Here is a 14191-nt window from a genome sequence, read left to right as displayed (position 1 = left end):
CAAAACCTTTCCAGAGGAGTCTTCTCCTCTTTGTGGGTGGAAGGAAGTCCAAGAGGACGGTAGGGATTAGAGCAGGGCTTCCTAGTGAGTTCTAATTAGGTCAATTGAATTGATTCTCTTCTGACAAGTTCCTTTCTCAGAATCAAGGAAAAAGAAATCATCTGTCAATTCTATCCTGGGGTATTTAATTTGACCCCAAAGAGAATGCTTGTCTTTGCCATCTAATTTGTTGAAAAGATTCACCATTTGTTAGCAGAGGTTAAACAGTAAAGAGGAAGTGTGTGTGCATGAGAGAGTTTGGGGAATTAAGTGGGGAATTCCCTCTGGAAGTAGAGACAAGAGGAATAACGTAGTAAGAGCTCTTGCGGGCAGTGTTATTTGTCGCCACCACCAGCAGTAGATCATTCCAGATTAAGTAAGTTTTAAACAAGTTTGTGTGTTTGTCAGAAGTTCATGCTTTAACCTAATATTTATTCAATGGTAAATGCATAATTGCTGGACTGGACTGACAGTGCTTCTGTCTTGTGCAGCCCCGGAGATGGAGATCGAGACTGCAGATGAAGTTGCTATTGTTGGAATAGCATGCAACTTTCCTGGAGGTAACTTTGGGGTAAAAGCAAAGCAGGCTGTTTGAAATCAGAGAGTTTTATTAATGTTGAAATGGAGGAAACCAACAGTTATTGGTTTGCCCCTTAGTTGGATTGTTGCTTTGTTGCTTGTGGGATCTTTTTGAAAGGTGGTGCTGTGGTGGAAACGGATTAGTTTAAATTTGTCTGCTGACAGACAGACAGACAAAAGAAGCTGAAGTGCTGGCTGTGGGCAGGGCATTGAGGTGCACATGAAACTCATACAAATGAGCTGGATAGGTCTGGGATGATTTGAACTTTCTGTGTGTTCACTGGCTGGGTGATTGTGTAGTGTTACAGAACTCTGCATCCATAGAAACAGGGCAGATGAAGGGCTGGACATTCTTATCTTAGCCATGCCTGTAATATGAACAGATGGGGTTTTCCTAAAAGAAAGCTTCTTGCTTTATTACAGTAGGTGGAGTAGATATACTGAAATGGCAGAGAGAAGGTGGTCAAGGATTTTGTGGGGTTCCTTTGCTTTTAGACAAGCAGTGAGGGGATCAGTCATACTTTTTCATTTTCCTCTCACTAAAGAATGATCACTTCTTTCTGTGGCAAGCCTGCTTGAGCAGCCTAGATTTACAGGTGGGAGGTCCTTGTTGCTGATTGTGCATTTCTGAGTCTGCATGGGGAGGGGCAGCACATCATTTAATCTGTTTTAAAAACTTTGTACAACAGGAGATGGAATTGACAATTTCTGGAAGGTCCTGGTGGAAGGCAAAAACTGCACCGTAGAAATCCCCCCCGAGAGGTTTAATACCAAAGAGTGGTATGATGCAGATGGTAACAAGCCAGGAAAAATATGTACAACACGAGCTGCTCTTCTGGATGAGTGAGTCTGTTATCCTGCTGCACCACTGACTTTTGTAGTACTTAGACTATGGGCACAGCTGCTTAGGGGCTGTGATAGGGGGAAGAATAGCAAATTACAGTAAGGTTAAAATAAGTGTCTTTTATTTGAATCCCACATTCACCTAAAATCCTCAGGGTGTAGAGCTTCATTCAAAGGAGAAGCTGACATGCACAGAAGAAATCTTATTGTCTCCTGAAATTTATACTTGGCAGGGTTGAACCATAGGATCCAGAATTACTTTAATGCTTAGTCCCATGTTAGATATTGAATCCTGCTCTGAAATCAAGAAATTATAGAAGACCGTATAAATCTGATCTTGGGATCCAAGATTAAAGTTGGACTTGGTCTTTTGTAAGCATGGGCCTGTTTTGAAGATGCTTTTAAATATAAATACACACAAAGTATTTATGAATGTATTTTTAGAGAAGCGTGGGTATCTGTTGAAAACAGACCTGAGCTGATCCTCTACTTTTTGGTTTTAAATTTAGAGCATTGGTCTGTATTTGCTGAAAATAATCTGAAAAAACCCAAGAAAACAAACCTAGAAAACCAGGTTTTGTGGGGGATTCTTTGCAGTGAGGAGAGATTCTCATTTTGTTTGTAACTTGTTGAAGCTCTGACCACATTACTGCAGAGGGAGTCTCATTCTGCACATTTCATAGTTTGAGGAGTCCAGTTGGTAGCAGTGCAATAACCACGAGAATAGAAATGGGTAGGAGTGGGCTCTTAACTCTGAAATGCAGAAGCATTGATAAAATGAAGCATCTTTGGCTTATAAACATTTTCTTCTGAATTTCATAAATGGGAACTGTGGCCAAAACACCAGTTACTGCTCAGCTTTTCATGAAGTTGCAAAAGATGTTTACTGTGGGTCTAGAAGTAAATGGATGTTCTATACATCTGTCATATTTTATTCTGGTCGGTGTATTTCAGATTTAATTCATTTGACAACCACCTGTTTGGGATTAATAATATGGAAGCAGAACGCATGGATCCACAACAGAAATTACTGATGGAGTGCACATACAAAGCCCTGGAGGATGCAGGAGTCCCTGTGGAATCTATCAGTGGCACCAAAACAGGTGTTTTTATTGGTAAGATGAAAATTTCACGTCAAAGAAAGTGTGTTTGAAGCTCACAAGGATTGGAGCAATCCTTCATAACCTTTCAATATGTTATCTAGCACTGGATCTAGACTGGAGATCTAAAGCTACTGTGCTATGGCACTAGTGGTTACTTTTGGTAAGAATTACCAGGCTACTCTAGAAGTTCGTGGTACAATTCCTGTATCTCTTTTTGGTGCTCTTCTTCCTATGTTCAGGCACTGAAGGGAAGCATGAAACTGCATCTGCAGCCCAAGCCTTCTTAGAAAAGATACTCCCAAGCCAGGCTGTGGTGTTCCACCCTTAAGGGGAAGGGAACACCCAAGCTGTGTAATTGCTTGGGTCTGCAAAAAAGCACAAAGATTTAATAGTACATTACACACTTGGCATGGAAATTGGAATGTTAGTCCCTGACCTGCTAAATAAGCACATGGCAGTGGGATGTGGATAAAGAAGTGGGGTAGAAGGAAAAAAACAAAGGAAGAGAAGAATTAAAGAAGAGGAGAGAGAAAGAGGGATGGAAAGAGAGAAAAAGAGAGAATGAAAGCGGGAAAAATAAAAAGAGAGAAAAAGAGAGAAAAAGAGAGAAAAAGAGAGAAAAAAGAGAGAAAAAGAGAGAAAAAGAGAGAAAAAGAGAGAAAAAGAGAGAAGAAGAGAAAAAGAGAAAGAAAGAGATCACCAGTCCTTCTTCCAGTGTTGGTCTGGCAATTGACATGTGCAGGGTCTTTGAGGATCCCGCAGATTTGTTGGGGGTACCTTTTTATAGATACATTTCCCTGCCCTGAAGACGGGTTGCTCTCTTTCTATACAAATTATCATGTCCAGTTCCTTCTTTCAGACCTTTTTGGAAATGCATCAGAGTCTTTGGGGTTCTTGGGTGGTCTCAATGCCCTCCCTCCCCAGCTTGACCTTGGGTCAATATTTCATTCCTGCTTCTGTCCTGGTGCTGCCCATTGTTTGTTGATGGGGATAGAGTGGTAGGAAAGCGCCCAGCAGAAAAGGACCTGGTGGTGCTGGTGGTCAGCAGCTGAACATGAGCCAGTGTGTGCCCAGGTGGCAAAGAAGGTCAGTGGCATCCTGGCCTGTGTCAGCAATAGTGTCACCACAGGAGCAGGGCAGTGATTCTTCCTACTGTGTATGGCACTGGTGAGGCCACATGGTTGAGTTCTGTGTCCACTTCTGGGCCCCTCAATTCAGGAAGGAGATTGAGGTGCTGGAGTAAGTCCAGAGAAAGGCATCAGAGCTGGGGAAGGGTGTGGAGCACAAGTCCTGTGAGGAACAGCTGAGGGAGCTGGTGGTGTATAGCCTGAGAAGAGGAGGCTCAGGGGTGATTTTACTGCCCTTTACAACTGCCTGAAAGGAGGGTGTAGTGATATGGGGATCAACCTCTTTCAAAGGCAGCTGGAGACATGATGAAGGGACGTGGATTCAGGCTGTGCCAGGGGATTTACAGGCTGAACATTATGGAGAAATTCTTCACAGAAAGGGATGATTTGATATGTGAATCACTTGCTCAGAGAGCTGATGGAGTTAACCATCCCTGGAAGTGTTTGAGGAAAGATTGGATGTGGCACTTCATGCCATTGTCTAGTCAACTAAGTGTTATTTGGGCACAGGGTGGACTCAGTGACGTCAGTGGTCTTTTCCAACCTAGATGATTCTGTGATTTTGTGATTATGTTCTCTGTGGAGCAGAACAAGGATGTTTATCCCAGAGAAGTGCTGCCCTACCTCCACATGGTCGCATCTCATTGTGGTTTTTTTAACAATTCTTGGTTATTACTGACAATCCTTGGATGGCTCCCTGGCTATCTGGCAATCGGTGTTTGACACGTACACATTAGCTCCTTATCTTCTGGGCTTCTACACAGGCCTACACTTTCCCCCCAATATGCTGTTTTCCAGTATAATTTTGGTTGAGGTGTTCTGGGGATTACTATCCTTTTAAAGCAGCAGAAATCCTCCTGTGAACATTAGAATGGTACCAAGGTGCAGTGGTCTGCCTTTGTTACTCCCCAAAAAGTTGCAGACAAGATGATACCAGATGCTGTTGAAAGATATTTAAAGGATAATAGTAGAGTATCGGCACATTATTGCTGGTGTAATCTGTGTATCTTTAAAAAGGAGTTTTCTGAGGGAGTTTGCTTGATGCACCTATAGGGGAAATGTTTTAGATTACTTTAGTCAGAGAGATGTTCTTCTTCCATTGAGGGCACTATTCCTTCCTCTCTGAATAGAGCTACTGCGCTTTCCACATGTTCTCATGGACTTGGGGATCCACCATATTTCAAACGTTGCATTCCCAGAAAGAGGACACAACTGGTCTCACAGGCCCTGCTCTTCTTTACTATTTCTTATTGGTTGCAAGTGTGAAAAAAAAGATAAAAACAAAGTATTGGATGTAGTTTGTGCTGTGACCTTTAACTTGGTACATGTGAGGAAATGAAGCTAATGTCTTGTACATTTATGTCTGAACTACCGTCTTTGTAACTTGTTGATAAATCTTGTCATAGCTAAACTAAAACAATCTGAGTCACAAAAGTCACACAGATATCTAAGGAGACTCCAGAAATCTCAGCTGCATGATAGAGTGAGCTGAGCTATCAGAAAGGGCATTTCCTGGGCAGGTAGGAATTTCCTGTCATTTCTTGGGGAGGTAGGAATTTCCACTGTTAGCTAGGTTTGTGTATGCTGAATCTAGGGGAAATTGTGGTGACTTTTCCCTTTGACTTGTGTTGGAGCAAAGCTTCATGACAGGAGAACTGATGCCATAGGGTTTCATCTAAACACTGAAAACGAAATCACACCACCAGGTTTTGAGCTGTACATGCCTATTGTTGTCTTGGGTTAACTTGACATGTATCTGATGTTTTCCAGGTCTCATGAATCGAGACTATGAAATCATGGCCAGCAGAGCTGTGAATGAAATAAATCATTATGATGGTACTGGAACAGCAATGAGCATTGCTGCCAACAGGGTCTCTTTCACATTTAATCTGACTGGACCATCTCTGACTGTCGACACTGCGTGTTCGTCTTTTCTTTTTGCTCTGCACTATGCCTTGCGAGCCATTAAATCAGGTAATGGGACTGAAGAGGTGCTGGACAACAAAATCAGAATTCCTACCATTTCTGTCTATCACCAGGGCCATCTCAACATGAATATTTTTCTGTTTGACTCCAGGAGATTGTGAGGCAGCAATCTGTGGTGGGGTGAACTGCATCATCGACCCCCGCACCTTTGTGTCTCTCAGTAAAGCCAGAATGATCTCTCCAGAGGGCATAAGCAAACCCTTCTCCAAAAAAGCAGATGGCTATGGAAGGGGAGAAGGCTGTGGTGTTGTTTTCCTCAAACCATTGAAAAAGGTAAGATTGCTTGTGAAGCAGCCTGAAGTAAGACTGGTTGTTTGCCTGAATTTTGTGTCTTCAGCTCTAATAATGACTATTCCAGAGAAGTTTTACCAATCTAAGTTTAAGATTAATGAACCATTTATTTTGAATTTATCAACTTTCCCTAACAAAGGGAAAGGAACTCACATTTAGAAGTTAGCATCATATTCTGGTTGTTCTTGGCTTTGTTTTGTTGTTTTGTTCTCTACAGAAAAAGCATGAGTTTATTAAAGACAATTTAACTTTCATGGAACAGGCAAAGGAAGACTACAGCAAAATCTGGGGTGTGATAAACATCAGTGCAGTCAATCAGAACGGCAGGTCCATAACTCCAATCACGAGACCGTCTCAAATAGAGCAAGAGAAGTTACTGCGCAGCATTTATGGAAGTCGTGTTGATCCCTCAGTTGTGCAGTACATTGAAGCCCATGGCACAGGAACTGCTGCTGGAGATCCTACAGAAGCTGAAAGCCTTGGTAATGTCATTAGCAAAAAGAGGTCTTCCCGAGTTTCCATTCTGAAAATTGGTTCAGTGAAAGGAAATATTGGACACACTGAATCAGCTGCTGGAGCAGCCGGGTTAATCAAAGTGCTCCTGATGATGCATCATGGGAAGATTGTTCCATCCTTGCATTACTCAAAGGAGATGAGCAGCATCGATACGGAGAAATTAAACCTTGCTGTTGCCACAGCTGTAGAGCCCTGGGAAGAATCCAGTGAGTATGGAAGAGTAGCTGGTGTCAACTGCTTTGGATTTGGAGGAACCAATGCTCATGTTGTAGTCAGGCAGGTGAAGCAGCCAGAGCCTCTTCCTGCCTTTAAGAAGCCCCTGGAATTAGTTCTGCTGTCAGCAGCATCCCCTAAGTCCCTTCAGATGACAATGGCCGACACAGCTGAGCAGCTGAGCGCAAGGAACTCCGTAACTCTCCCAAGCCTGGCCTATACCTCTGCCTGCAGAAGAAGCCACGCCAGCTACAGGTACCGAAAAGCATTTGTCACAAATTCCCTCCAACACTTGCAGCAAGAGCTGAGGTTGGCAGCGAGCACAGAACCTGCCATATCCAAAGCGGAACCACAGCTGGTGTTTGTGTTCTGCGGCAATGGTGTCACGCTGAAGGAGTTCAGTGAGGCACTGCTAAGCTCAGAGCCGGTGTTCAGAGACAAGTGTAAGGAAATAGAAGACCTTTTTCAGCAGCACGCTGCCATCAGCCTCCTGCCAGCAAGAAATCATAGCCCAAAGGACTTGTTGAATCCAGAGCTTTGTCAGCCCTTGCTGTTTGCCCTGCAGGTTGCTGTAGCTTCCCTCCTGAAGCACTGGGGTATCAAGCCTGTTGCTGTTGTTGGCCACTCGGTGGGGGAAGTTGCTGCTGCACACATTGCTGGGTACCTGTCCCTGGCAGATGCTGTCAAAGTGATTTATCACCGGAGCAGGCTGCAGGCAAAGACTCCCAGCGGCAGAATGCTGGTGGTTGGAAACATCCCCATTGAAGAGATTGCTGAACGCCTGCATGCCTACTCAGGAAAGGTGTGCATTGCTGCTTTCAACAGCCCCATTTCCTGCACCTTGTCTGGGAGCGTAGAGGCTGTGGAAGCTGTCCAGAGAGAGTTAGCTGAAGCTTTCAGACAGAGAAACATCTTTCTTCATGTTTTAAATGTTCCAGCTGCGTACCACAGCCCCAGCATGGACATGATACTCGGGGAGCTGGAGGAGCAGATAGAGCCTTTGGAAAAGCAGAAGGGGGAAATGGAAGTGATTTCAACACTGACTGGCATGGCTGCATCTGAAAATGACTTTTCTCAGGGCAAATTCTGGGCGCAGCATACTCGTGAGCCTGTTGCTTTCACACGAGCCATCCAAACTGCAGCCAGAGGCAGGGAAAACGTGGTGTTTGTGGAAATAAGTCCTCACCGAGCACTGCAGCGAAGCATAAAAGAAACACTAGGGAAAGGCACAAAGGTCTTGTCCTCTTTGCAAACAGATGCAGAATATCAGACGCTCTTCACCCTGGTAGGAAATCTGTTTGAACTGGGATTTAATCCCAACTGGCAGCACTTTTATAATGGGTATCAAAGTGTTCCTGTGGCCATTCCACGATACCAATTTGATCGCCAAAAACTCATGAGCCTGGATATCCCTCAACATGCAAGCCGAAGCGGTGTCACTGCCGGTCATTCTTTGATTTACGGCATAAACAGTGACAACTTGGAGTTTGGCTGCCTGGTGTCCCAGGAAATGACACCGTACTTATATGAGCACAAGAACAATGGGGTGGCCTTAGTCCCTGGTGCTTTCTATGTGGAGCTTGGTCTGGCCTCTGTGATAAGCAGCTCAGAACCCAAAGTGCCTCTGAGCACTTGCCAGCTGAGTATCAGTTTTTCTGCACCGTGTGTTCTTACACAGAATTCCCAAGTGCTGAGTATCAAGCTGAGTCCACAAAAAGCCATGACAACCTTTGAGGTTCTCTCTTCCTCCAATGCAGTTTATGCTGCTGGCCAAGTGGCCAAGGGCCTTGAAGGTGTGGTGGAAGAAAGCAGCATCTCCTTGCAAGCCATCTATCAAAGATGCAAGTCAGTGATTAGCAGAGAGGAGCTTTATGAAGCACTGTCTCAGGTTGGCTTTCAGTATGGCTCCATATTCAGGCAGCTCAGTGATGTGCATTATTGCCAGGAGCTAAAGGAAGCTATAACAAGCATAAAGGTGAATGAGGAGACCGCCAGAGACATGTACAGCTACTGTATCCACCCAGTGCTGCTCGACTGCTTTCTGCAGATGACCGCTGTCCTGACCTCAAGGACGCTCCACTCCAGAGCAGGCTTTCCTTCAGGGATAGGCAGCCTGGTGGTGCTCCGCCCGCTGCAGGAGGAAATGATGATATACATGAGAATGAGCAAATCCACTGGGAACTGCCTTGAGGTCTGTGGGTGCTTTGTGGACAAACACGGCTCTGTTTTGGCCGAGCTCAAGCGCGTTGCCATCACTTTCATGAGGGAATCATCTTCCAGAGACAATGAGTTTCTGTTTCAAAACAAATGGAAAGAAGTCTCCCTTTCACAGACAATTGGACATCTGGGGTTTAAGCCCAGAGTCCTTGTGTTTGCAGACAAATTTGGGATAGCTGAACAGCTCAAAAAACACTTGCATCCTGCTTCGACATATGTTATGTATGAAGGCTGGGACTGCCTCGTGGAAGGTGATGCACAGAACAAAATGAGAGCAGAGGTTAAGGATTATGATGAAATTCTCTTCCTGTGGGGAATCCAAAAGTTAAATGAAGATTCTTCGAGGAAAGCAGTAGATCAGTTGGCAAAGTGCTGCGAAGCCTATCGCCAGGTAGTGGTGGCCCTAAGAGAAAAGAGGTCTCGCTGCTCTGTCAGAGTGATCACCTACAGAACAACAGAGAAATATGTGGACCACATTAACTGTGGGTTTGCATTGTGTGGCATGACCAGAGCCTGTATTGTTGAATTTCCAGAAATCACATTTCAGTTGATTGACCTCAGCTCCTCCACTTCCCTGGACATCTCAGTGTTAGCAGATGTTCTTATCAAGTACAAAGGTGGGGACTATCCAGAAGTCTGCATCAGCCAGGGAAGAATTTATGTGTCCGAAATCAGACGCACACCTTTTGTAGATGCAGATTACATCCAACCCGTAAGATCACTCCAGAAATCACAATCATTCACTTTGTACACTTCTGATCCATACACAGCAAAAGACTTGTCTGGGGAATTATCCAGTGTCACTGCAACTCAGCTTGACAAACTGAGTGTTGAAATTCAAGTGGATAAAATTTGTTTGCACTCAGAAGATTATTTTCCCATTAGTGTTTCTAGCTGTAACTTTGGTAATACACTGTATTGGAACTCCCAGGCAGGGGACAAACACAGGCTTCTAGCTCTTGATTTCAGTGGCACAGTCACTGCAACAGGCAGTGATGTGAAAAAAGTGAAAGTGGGAGATCACGTGGTTTCATGTTATCCCACTGCTGCATCATCCAGAGTTCAGATTCCAGGAACAGTTTGTTTCCATGCAAGGAAATTCCCATTCCTCCAGAATGTCCCTTGTGTGTCATACTTCATCATTGCATGGGAAATCTTCACTCAGAGGTTACCCAAAGGAAAACATGGCAGAACATTGGGTATTATTACTACAGAGCCATCCTCAGTTCTGTGCCATGTTCTTTCTGCAGCAGCAGAAGAGATGGGTTGGAGAACAGTCCTTGCAAAGCCCACTCCTAACGTGTTGCAATATATCAACCTGTGCAGTGCCCTTGTTATTCTTCCTCCAGTCAACAGACTGTCTCAGGAGGACCTGGCCCACATGTCCTTTCTTAAAGATGTGGTGATCGTGTGTGGCAGGCAACAGTCAGAATGCATCCAGAATGTCAGTGAAATTGATCATGAAAACGTCAGCTTTCATATCCTTGCTGTTGCCCGCCTTTTCCGGAAAGCACCTCTAAAGGAAGTGCAGAAGACCGTACATGCCTGGATCAGTTCCATGGATATGAAATGGTTTAGAAATCTTTCAGGTTCTGTTTTTCAGCAGACTGAGAATTTTGAAGGGCTAAATTCTGTGATGTCCTATTTCACCTGCACTTCTGTCCCCCTTGCTGTCCTGAGAAGGCAGAAGGACATCAGTGTGCTTTCAGATATCCCATTGTACGAGCCCCAGAAGCAGCTGTTCAAGCAGAATGCTGTTTATGTAGTAGTTGGGGGGCTCACTGGACTTGGCTTTGAAACAGTGAAATTCATAGCTGAGAATGGGGGAGGGTGTATTGCAATTCTGTCCAGGAGAATTCCCAGCAGTGAGAAGCAAGAAGAGTTAAGGGCTTTGCAGCAGCAGTACAAAGGGAGCAAAGTAGTGTCTGTGCAGTGTGATGTGACTTTGAGCAGCGATGTTGAGAAAGCTTTCCAGTCCATTGCCACCACCTTTGTGGGGAGTCCCATCAAAGGGGTGTTCCAAAGTGCTGTTGCTATACACGACGGCCACCTTGAAGTGCTGAAGCTGGCTGACTTCCACAAAGTGCTGAGCCCAAAAGTAGCAGGGACCCTAAATCTTCACTGGGCTACCAGAGACCAGGAGCTTGACTACTTTGTGTGCTACTCCTCTGTTGCTTCCTTTCTGGGCAATGCCACCCAGACAAACTATGCAGCTGCAAACTCTTTCCTGGATCTCTTCTGCCTCTACAGGAGGAACTGTGGGCTCTCAGGCCAGGCCATTAACTGGGGTGCTTTGAACCTCGGCATTCTGCTCAACCAAGACCTCATTCAGAGCATTCTGGAATCCAAGGGCATAGACATTCTGCAAGTGCATGAAATTCATGACTATCTCAGGAAGACCTTACTTATAAACAACCCGCAGCAAGCTGTGGTCAAATTGAACTTTCACACTTTGTGTCATCATGTTTTTCGTCAGATTATTTCCCTCAAAAGTCGCTTTGTAACACTTATGTCAGAAGATTACATGAACAAGATGGAAACATCTGAGGAAGCTGAAGTCCCCGAGACTGCCTTTCTCAAATCTGAGGACTACATCACCTCACTGATGAGTGACCTCACAGGAGTGAATGCAGATGAACTAACCATGAATACGCCACTTTCGTCTTTGGGCATGGACTCGATGTTAGCCATGACAATTCAGAACCGTGTCTTTCGGGAGAGAAAGGCGGACATACCCGTTGTGAAACTGCTTGATCCTCACACAACTCTGTCAAGTTTAGTGGCGGTGTTTGAAGAAACAAGCAATGCAGATGGAACAGCTGGAAAGAAGAATGCTGTGATTGAAAGTGCAGAAAATGGGAGCTGGCTATAGGAATCTCCCCAGTCAGGAATTGTGTAACTTTGACAGTACTCAGGCTCTTTGCAGCATATCAGAATGTGTAATTGCAGAACGTCTGGTGATGCTGAATGTACTCATCTGGACTGACTCAGAAAAACTCTCCCCAGGTTCTTCTGCCATTATTCTGCTGGCTGTATTAATTTCAGTCAGTTGTTTGACTTTTTACTTTCAATGTATTTTACCTTAATTTTCAATAGTTTTAACTGGAAATAAATAGGCAATTTTGTACACGTATTATTGCATATTACATTCTTTAAATTGTATTCAAATTTTGATGAGAACTGTGTATTTGCGCCTCTAAACAGTAAATATATACATAAAGCTGCATAAGCTTATCAGCATTTTTCTCATATTCTATTGTTAATATATATTTTTTAATATTACCAAATATTTTTAAATACAGATGTCTATTTGAAAGTCTGATGTCAATTTCAAAAACCTAGTTTTGCTTGTCTTGAAAAATGTTAACAATTTGCCAAGTGTTACCAATTGTGAAGCATACAGAAAAGCAAATGTTTTTTATTATGAATTAAGAAATTTTTATGAAAGCCCAAATAAGCAGGAATAATAAATTTTTTTTTAAAAGCCCCAATGTGTATTTTCATCCCATTTTTTTCCCTTATTTGCTCTCCTACTTCAAATTTTTTGTAACCCTAATACCTGCCCTGCTTTTTTCCAGTGAAAAAAGCAGTCTTTTCCACGAAGACACTGAAGAAAACTTTGTTTATAGTTTTTTAATATGGGAATAGGGTATTGTGTTGTTTCTCCCTTTTCTCCCTAATTCTGATGAGTTGTCCTTTGCAGATCTAGTTGTATTTTCCAGTGTCTGGAGTATCCATGGTCTATTAAGTCCCCCTGAAATAATCTGATCTCCAGGCTGAAAAGTTCCCTTAGTCTCTCTTAGCTCTCGTGCACCGGCCTCAAAGGTCTTGGTGGTTTATGCCAAAAGTGTTCAGGCTTATCTCTATCTTTCTCATGGTGGAGGGCCCAGAGCTGGATCAGGGTGCTGTTACTGACTCACTGCCAGATGGACTTGGCACAGCTGATACCACCCTTCAGGCCTGGCAGGCCAGTGAATACTCCACCCAGCTTATAGTTGTCTTTTTCAATCTATCTAGCATCAGTTTGGCTGCAAGGATGCATCGGGACACTGCTGAAAGTCCTTATGGAGTCAAGGTGCATAAAATCTCTCTCTTCTCATTGATTTCATTCTTTAAGGTAATCAGGCTTGTCAGCCCCCATATCTCTGGAAAATCTGTGATGGTTGTTCCTAACCACTTTTTCATTCATGTCCCTTACTACCTGAGTCATTCTGAGCTTATGGCTCTGTATGGGCAGAGGTGCTTGTGACCTTGCCTAAGCATTTTGGGAAACATGGTAATGAAGTGAGGAGTAGTTAACTGTATACATGTATATACATATATACACATATGCAGAAAAGCACACGGAGGATTTCAAATCCAGAGTGGTTCTGGTGTGGCATAACCTGACCAACAGCCAGGCAAATTACAAAGCAGAGTATTTGTTGTCTGCAGCACATTTGTTTTACTCGTTTTCTGTGCTGTTCCCTGTGCAAAAACACAAGAACCTTGTAGCACCGATGTCAAGGTCAAAGCAGTAATCCAACAGGGCTGATTCGCACAGCAGGAGTAGATAAAGGTATATTATATATTGTCATGCAGATTTTAGCTGCATGACAATCTCTCACAGATGTCCACATTGCACAGTTGTGACTGAATCTATTGATTTCAGCCTTTATACAGACAGGTCTCATTCTAAAAATTTGAACCACCAACTTTGGCTGGCTGCAGTTCTTTGGTTTTCTCTCACCAAAGCCATCACTGCTCTGTTAGTACTGTGAAATCCCTCTTATCTCTTCTATGTGTTTTGCTTTTGACTGCTTCTGTGAATCTCCATAAATATTCCAAAGGTCAGAATAGTTGAACAAAAACAAGATCATTGCCAGCCTCCAGAAATACAATGAGAAACCTAAGCTCAAAAAATGCTCGGGCAAAGCATTTTCAGCTGCAGCCAGGGCAATTAGAATTAGCAGTTTGTAACACAGCGTAAGGCAGCAATGGCAGAGCGCTGACTACTCTTTCATTTATAAATAATAAATACATGGACCATATGACCAGAAAAATAGCCCAGGAAATCCACACAGATGACAAAATAGCTCAGAGATATGATTGATGTCCTGAAGGCAGTAACTAGCTGAAGAAGAAGGCAAAGATACCTACAAGCAACAGAATGGACTGCAAATAGAGAAACAACCTGCAGTACTGTAAGAGCAGTGAGAAAGTCCTGAGTCCTGTTCTGTCCTACCAAACATCATAAATGGAAGAGGTAAACAGCCCTTTGCAGTTGGCAATGCTTTT

The 14191-nt window shown here is 43.7% G+C and overlaps 1 protein-coding gene across 1 annotated transcript; it reads left to right on the top strand.

Moving 5' to 3' along the window:
• Window positions 1–484: 484 nt before the first annotated feature.
• On the top strand, window positions 485–12370 carry LOC132079071 (mycocerosic acid synthase-like). The gene is made up of 6 exons (XM_059481511.1): window positions 485–599; window positions 1308–1461; window positions 2416–2576; window positions 5462–5665; window positions 5769–5950; window positions 6231–12370. The coding sequence occupies exons 1-6, from the start codon at window positions 485–487 to the stop codon at window positions 11784–11786; spliced, it is 6372 nt and encodes a 2123-aa protein (XP_059337494.1). The 3' UTR covers window positions 11787–12370.
• Window positions 12371–14191: the final 1821 nt, after the last annotated feature.

The sequence above is a fragment of the Ammospiza nelsoni genome, chromosome 1, assembly GCF_027579445.1.
Source record: "Ammospiza nelsoni isolate bAmmNel1 chromosome 1, bAmmNel1.pri, whole genome shotgun sequence".
In the NCBI taxonomy this organism is placed as follows: domain Eukaryota; kingdom Metazoa; phylum Chordata; class Aves; order Passeriformes; family Passerellidae; genus Ammospiza; species Ammospiza nelsoni.
This window is presented reverse-complemented; position numbering and strand designations above follow the sequence as displayed.

Bases quoted from the DNA above. Each gene is read 5' to 3' on its own strand.
- LOC132079071 (XM_059481511.1), top strand. From the start codon at position 485: ATGCATAATTGCTGGACTGGACTGACAGTGCTTCTGTCTTGTGCAGCC. The intron at 1,462-2,415 runs GTGAGTCTGTTA...GGTGTATTTCAG, and splicing joins CGAGCTGCTCTTCTGGATGA to ATTTAATTCATTTGACAACC. The intron at 2,577-5,461 runs GTAAGATGAAAA...GATGTTTTCCAG, and splicing joins CAAAACAGGTGTTTTTATTG to GTCTCATGAATCGAGACTAT.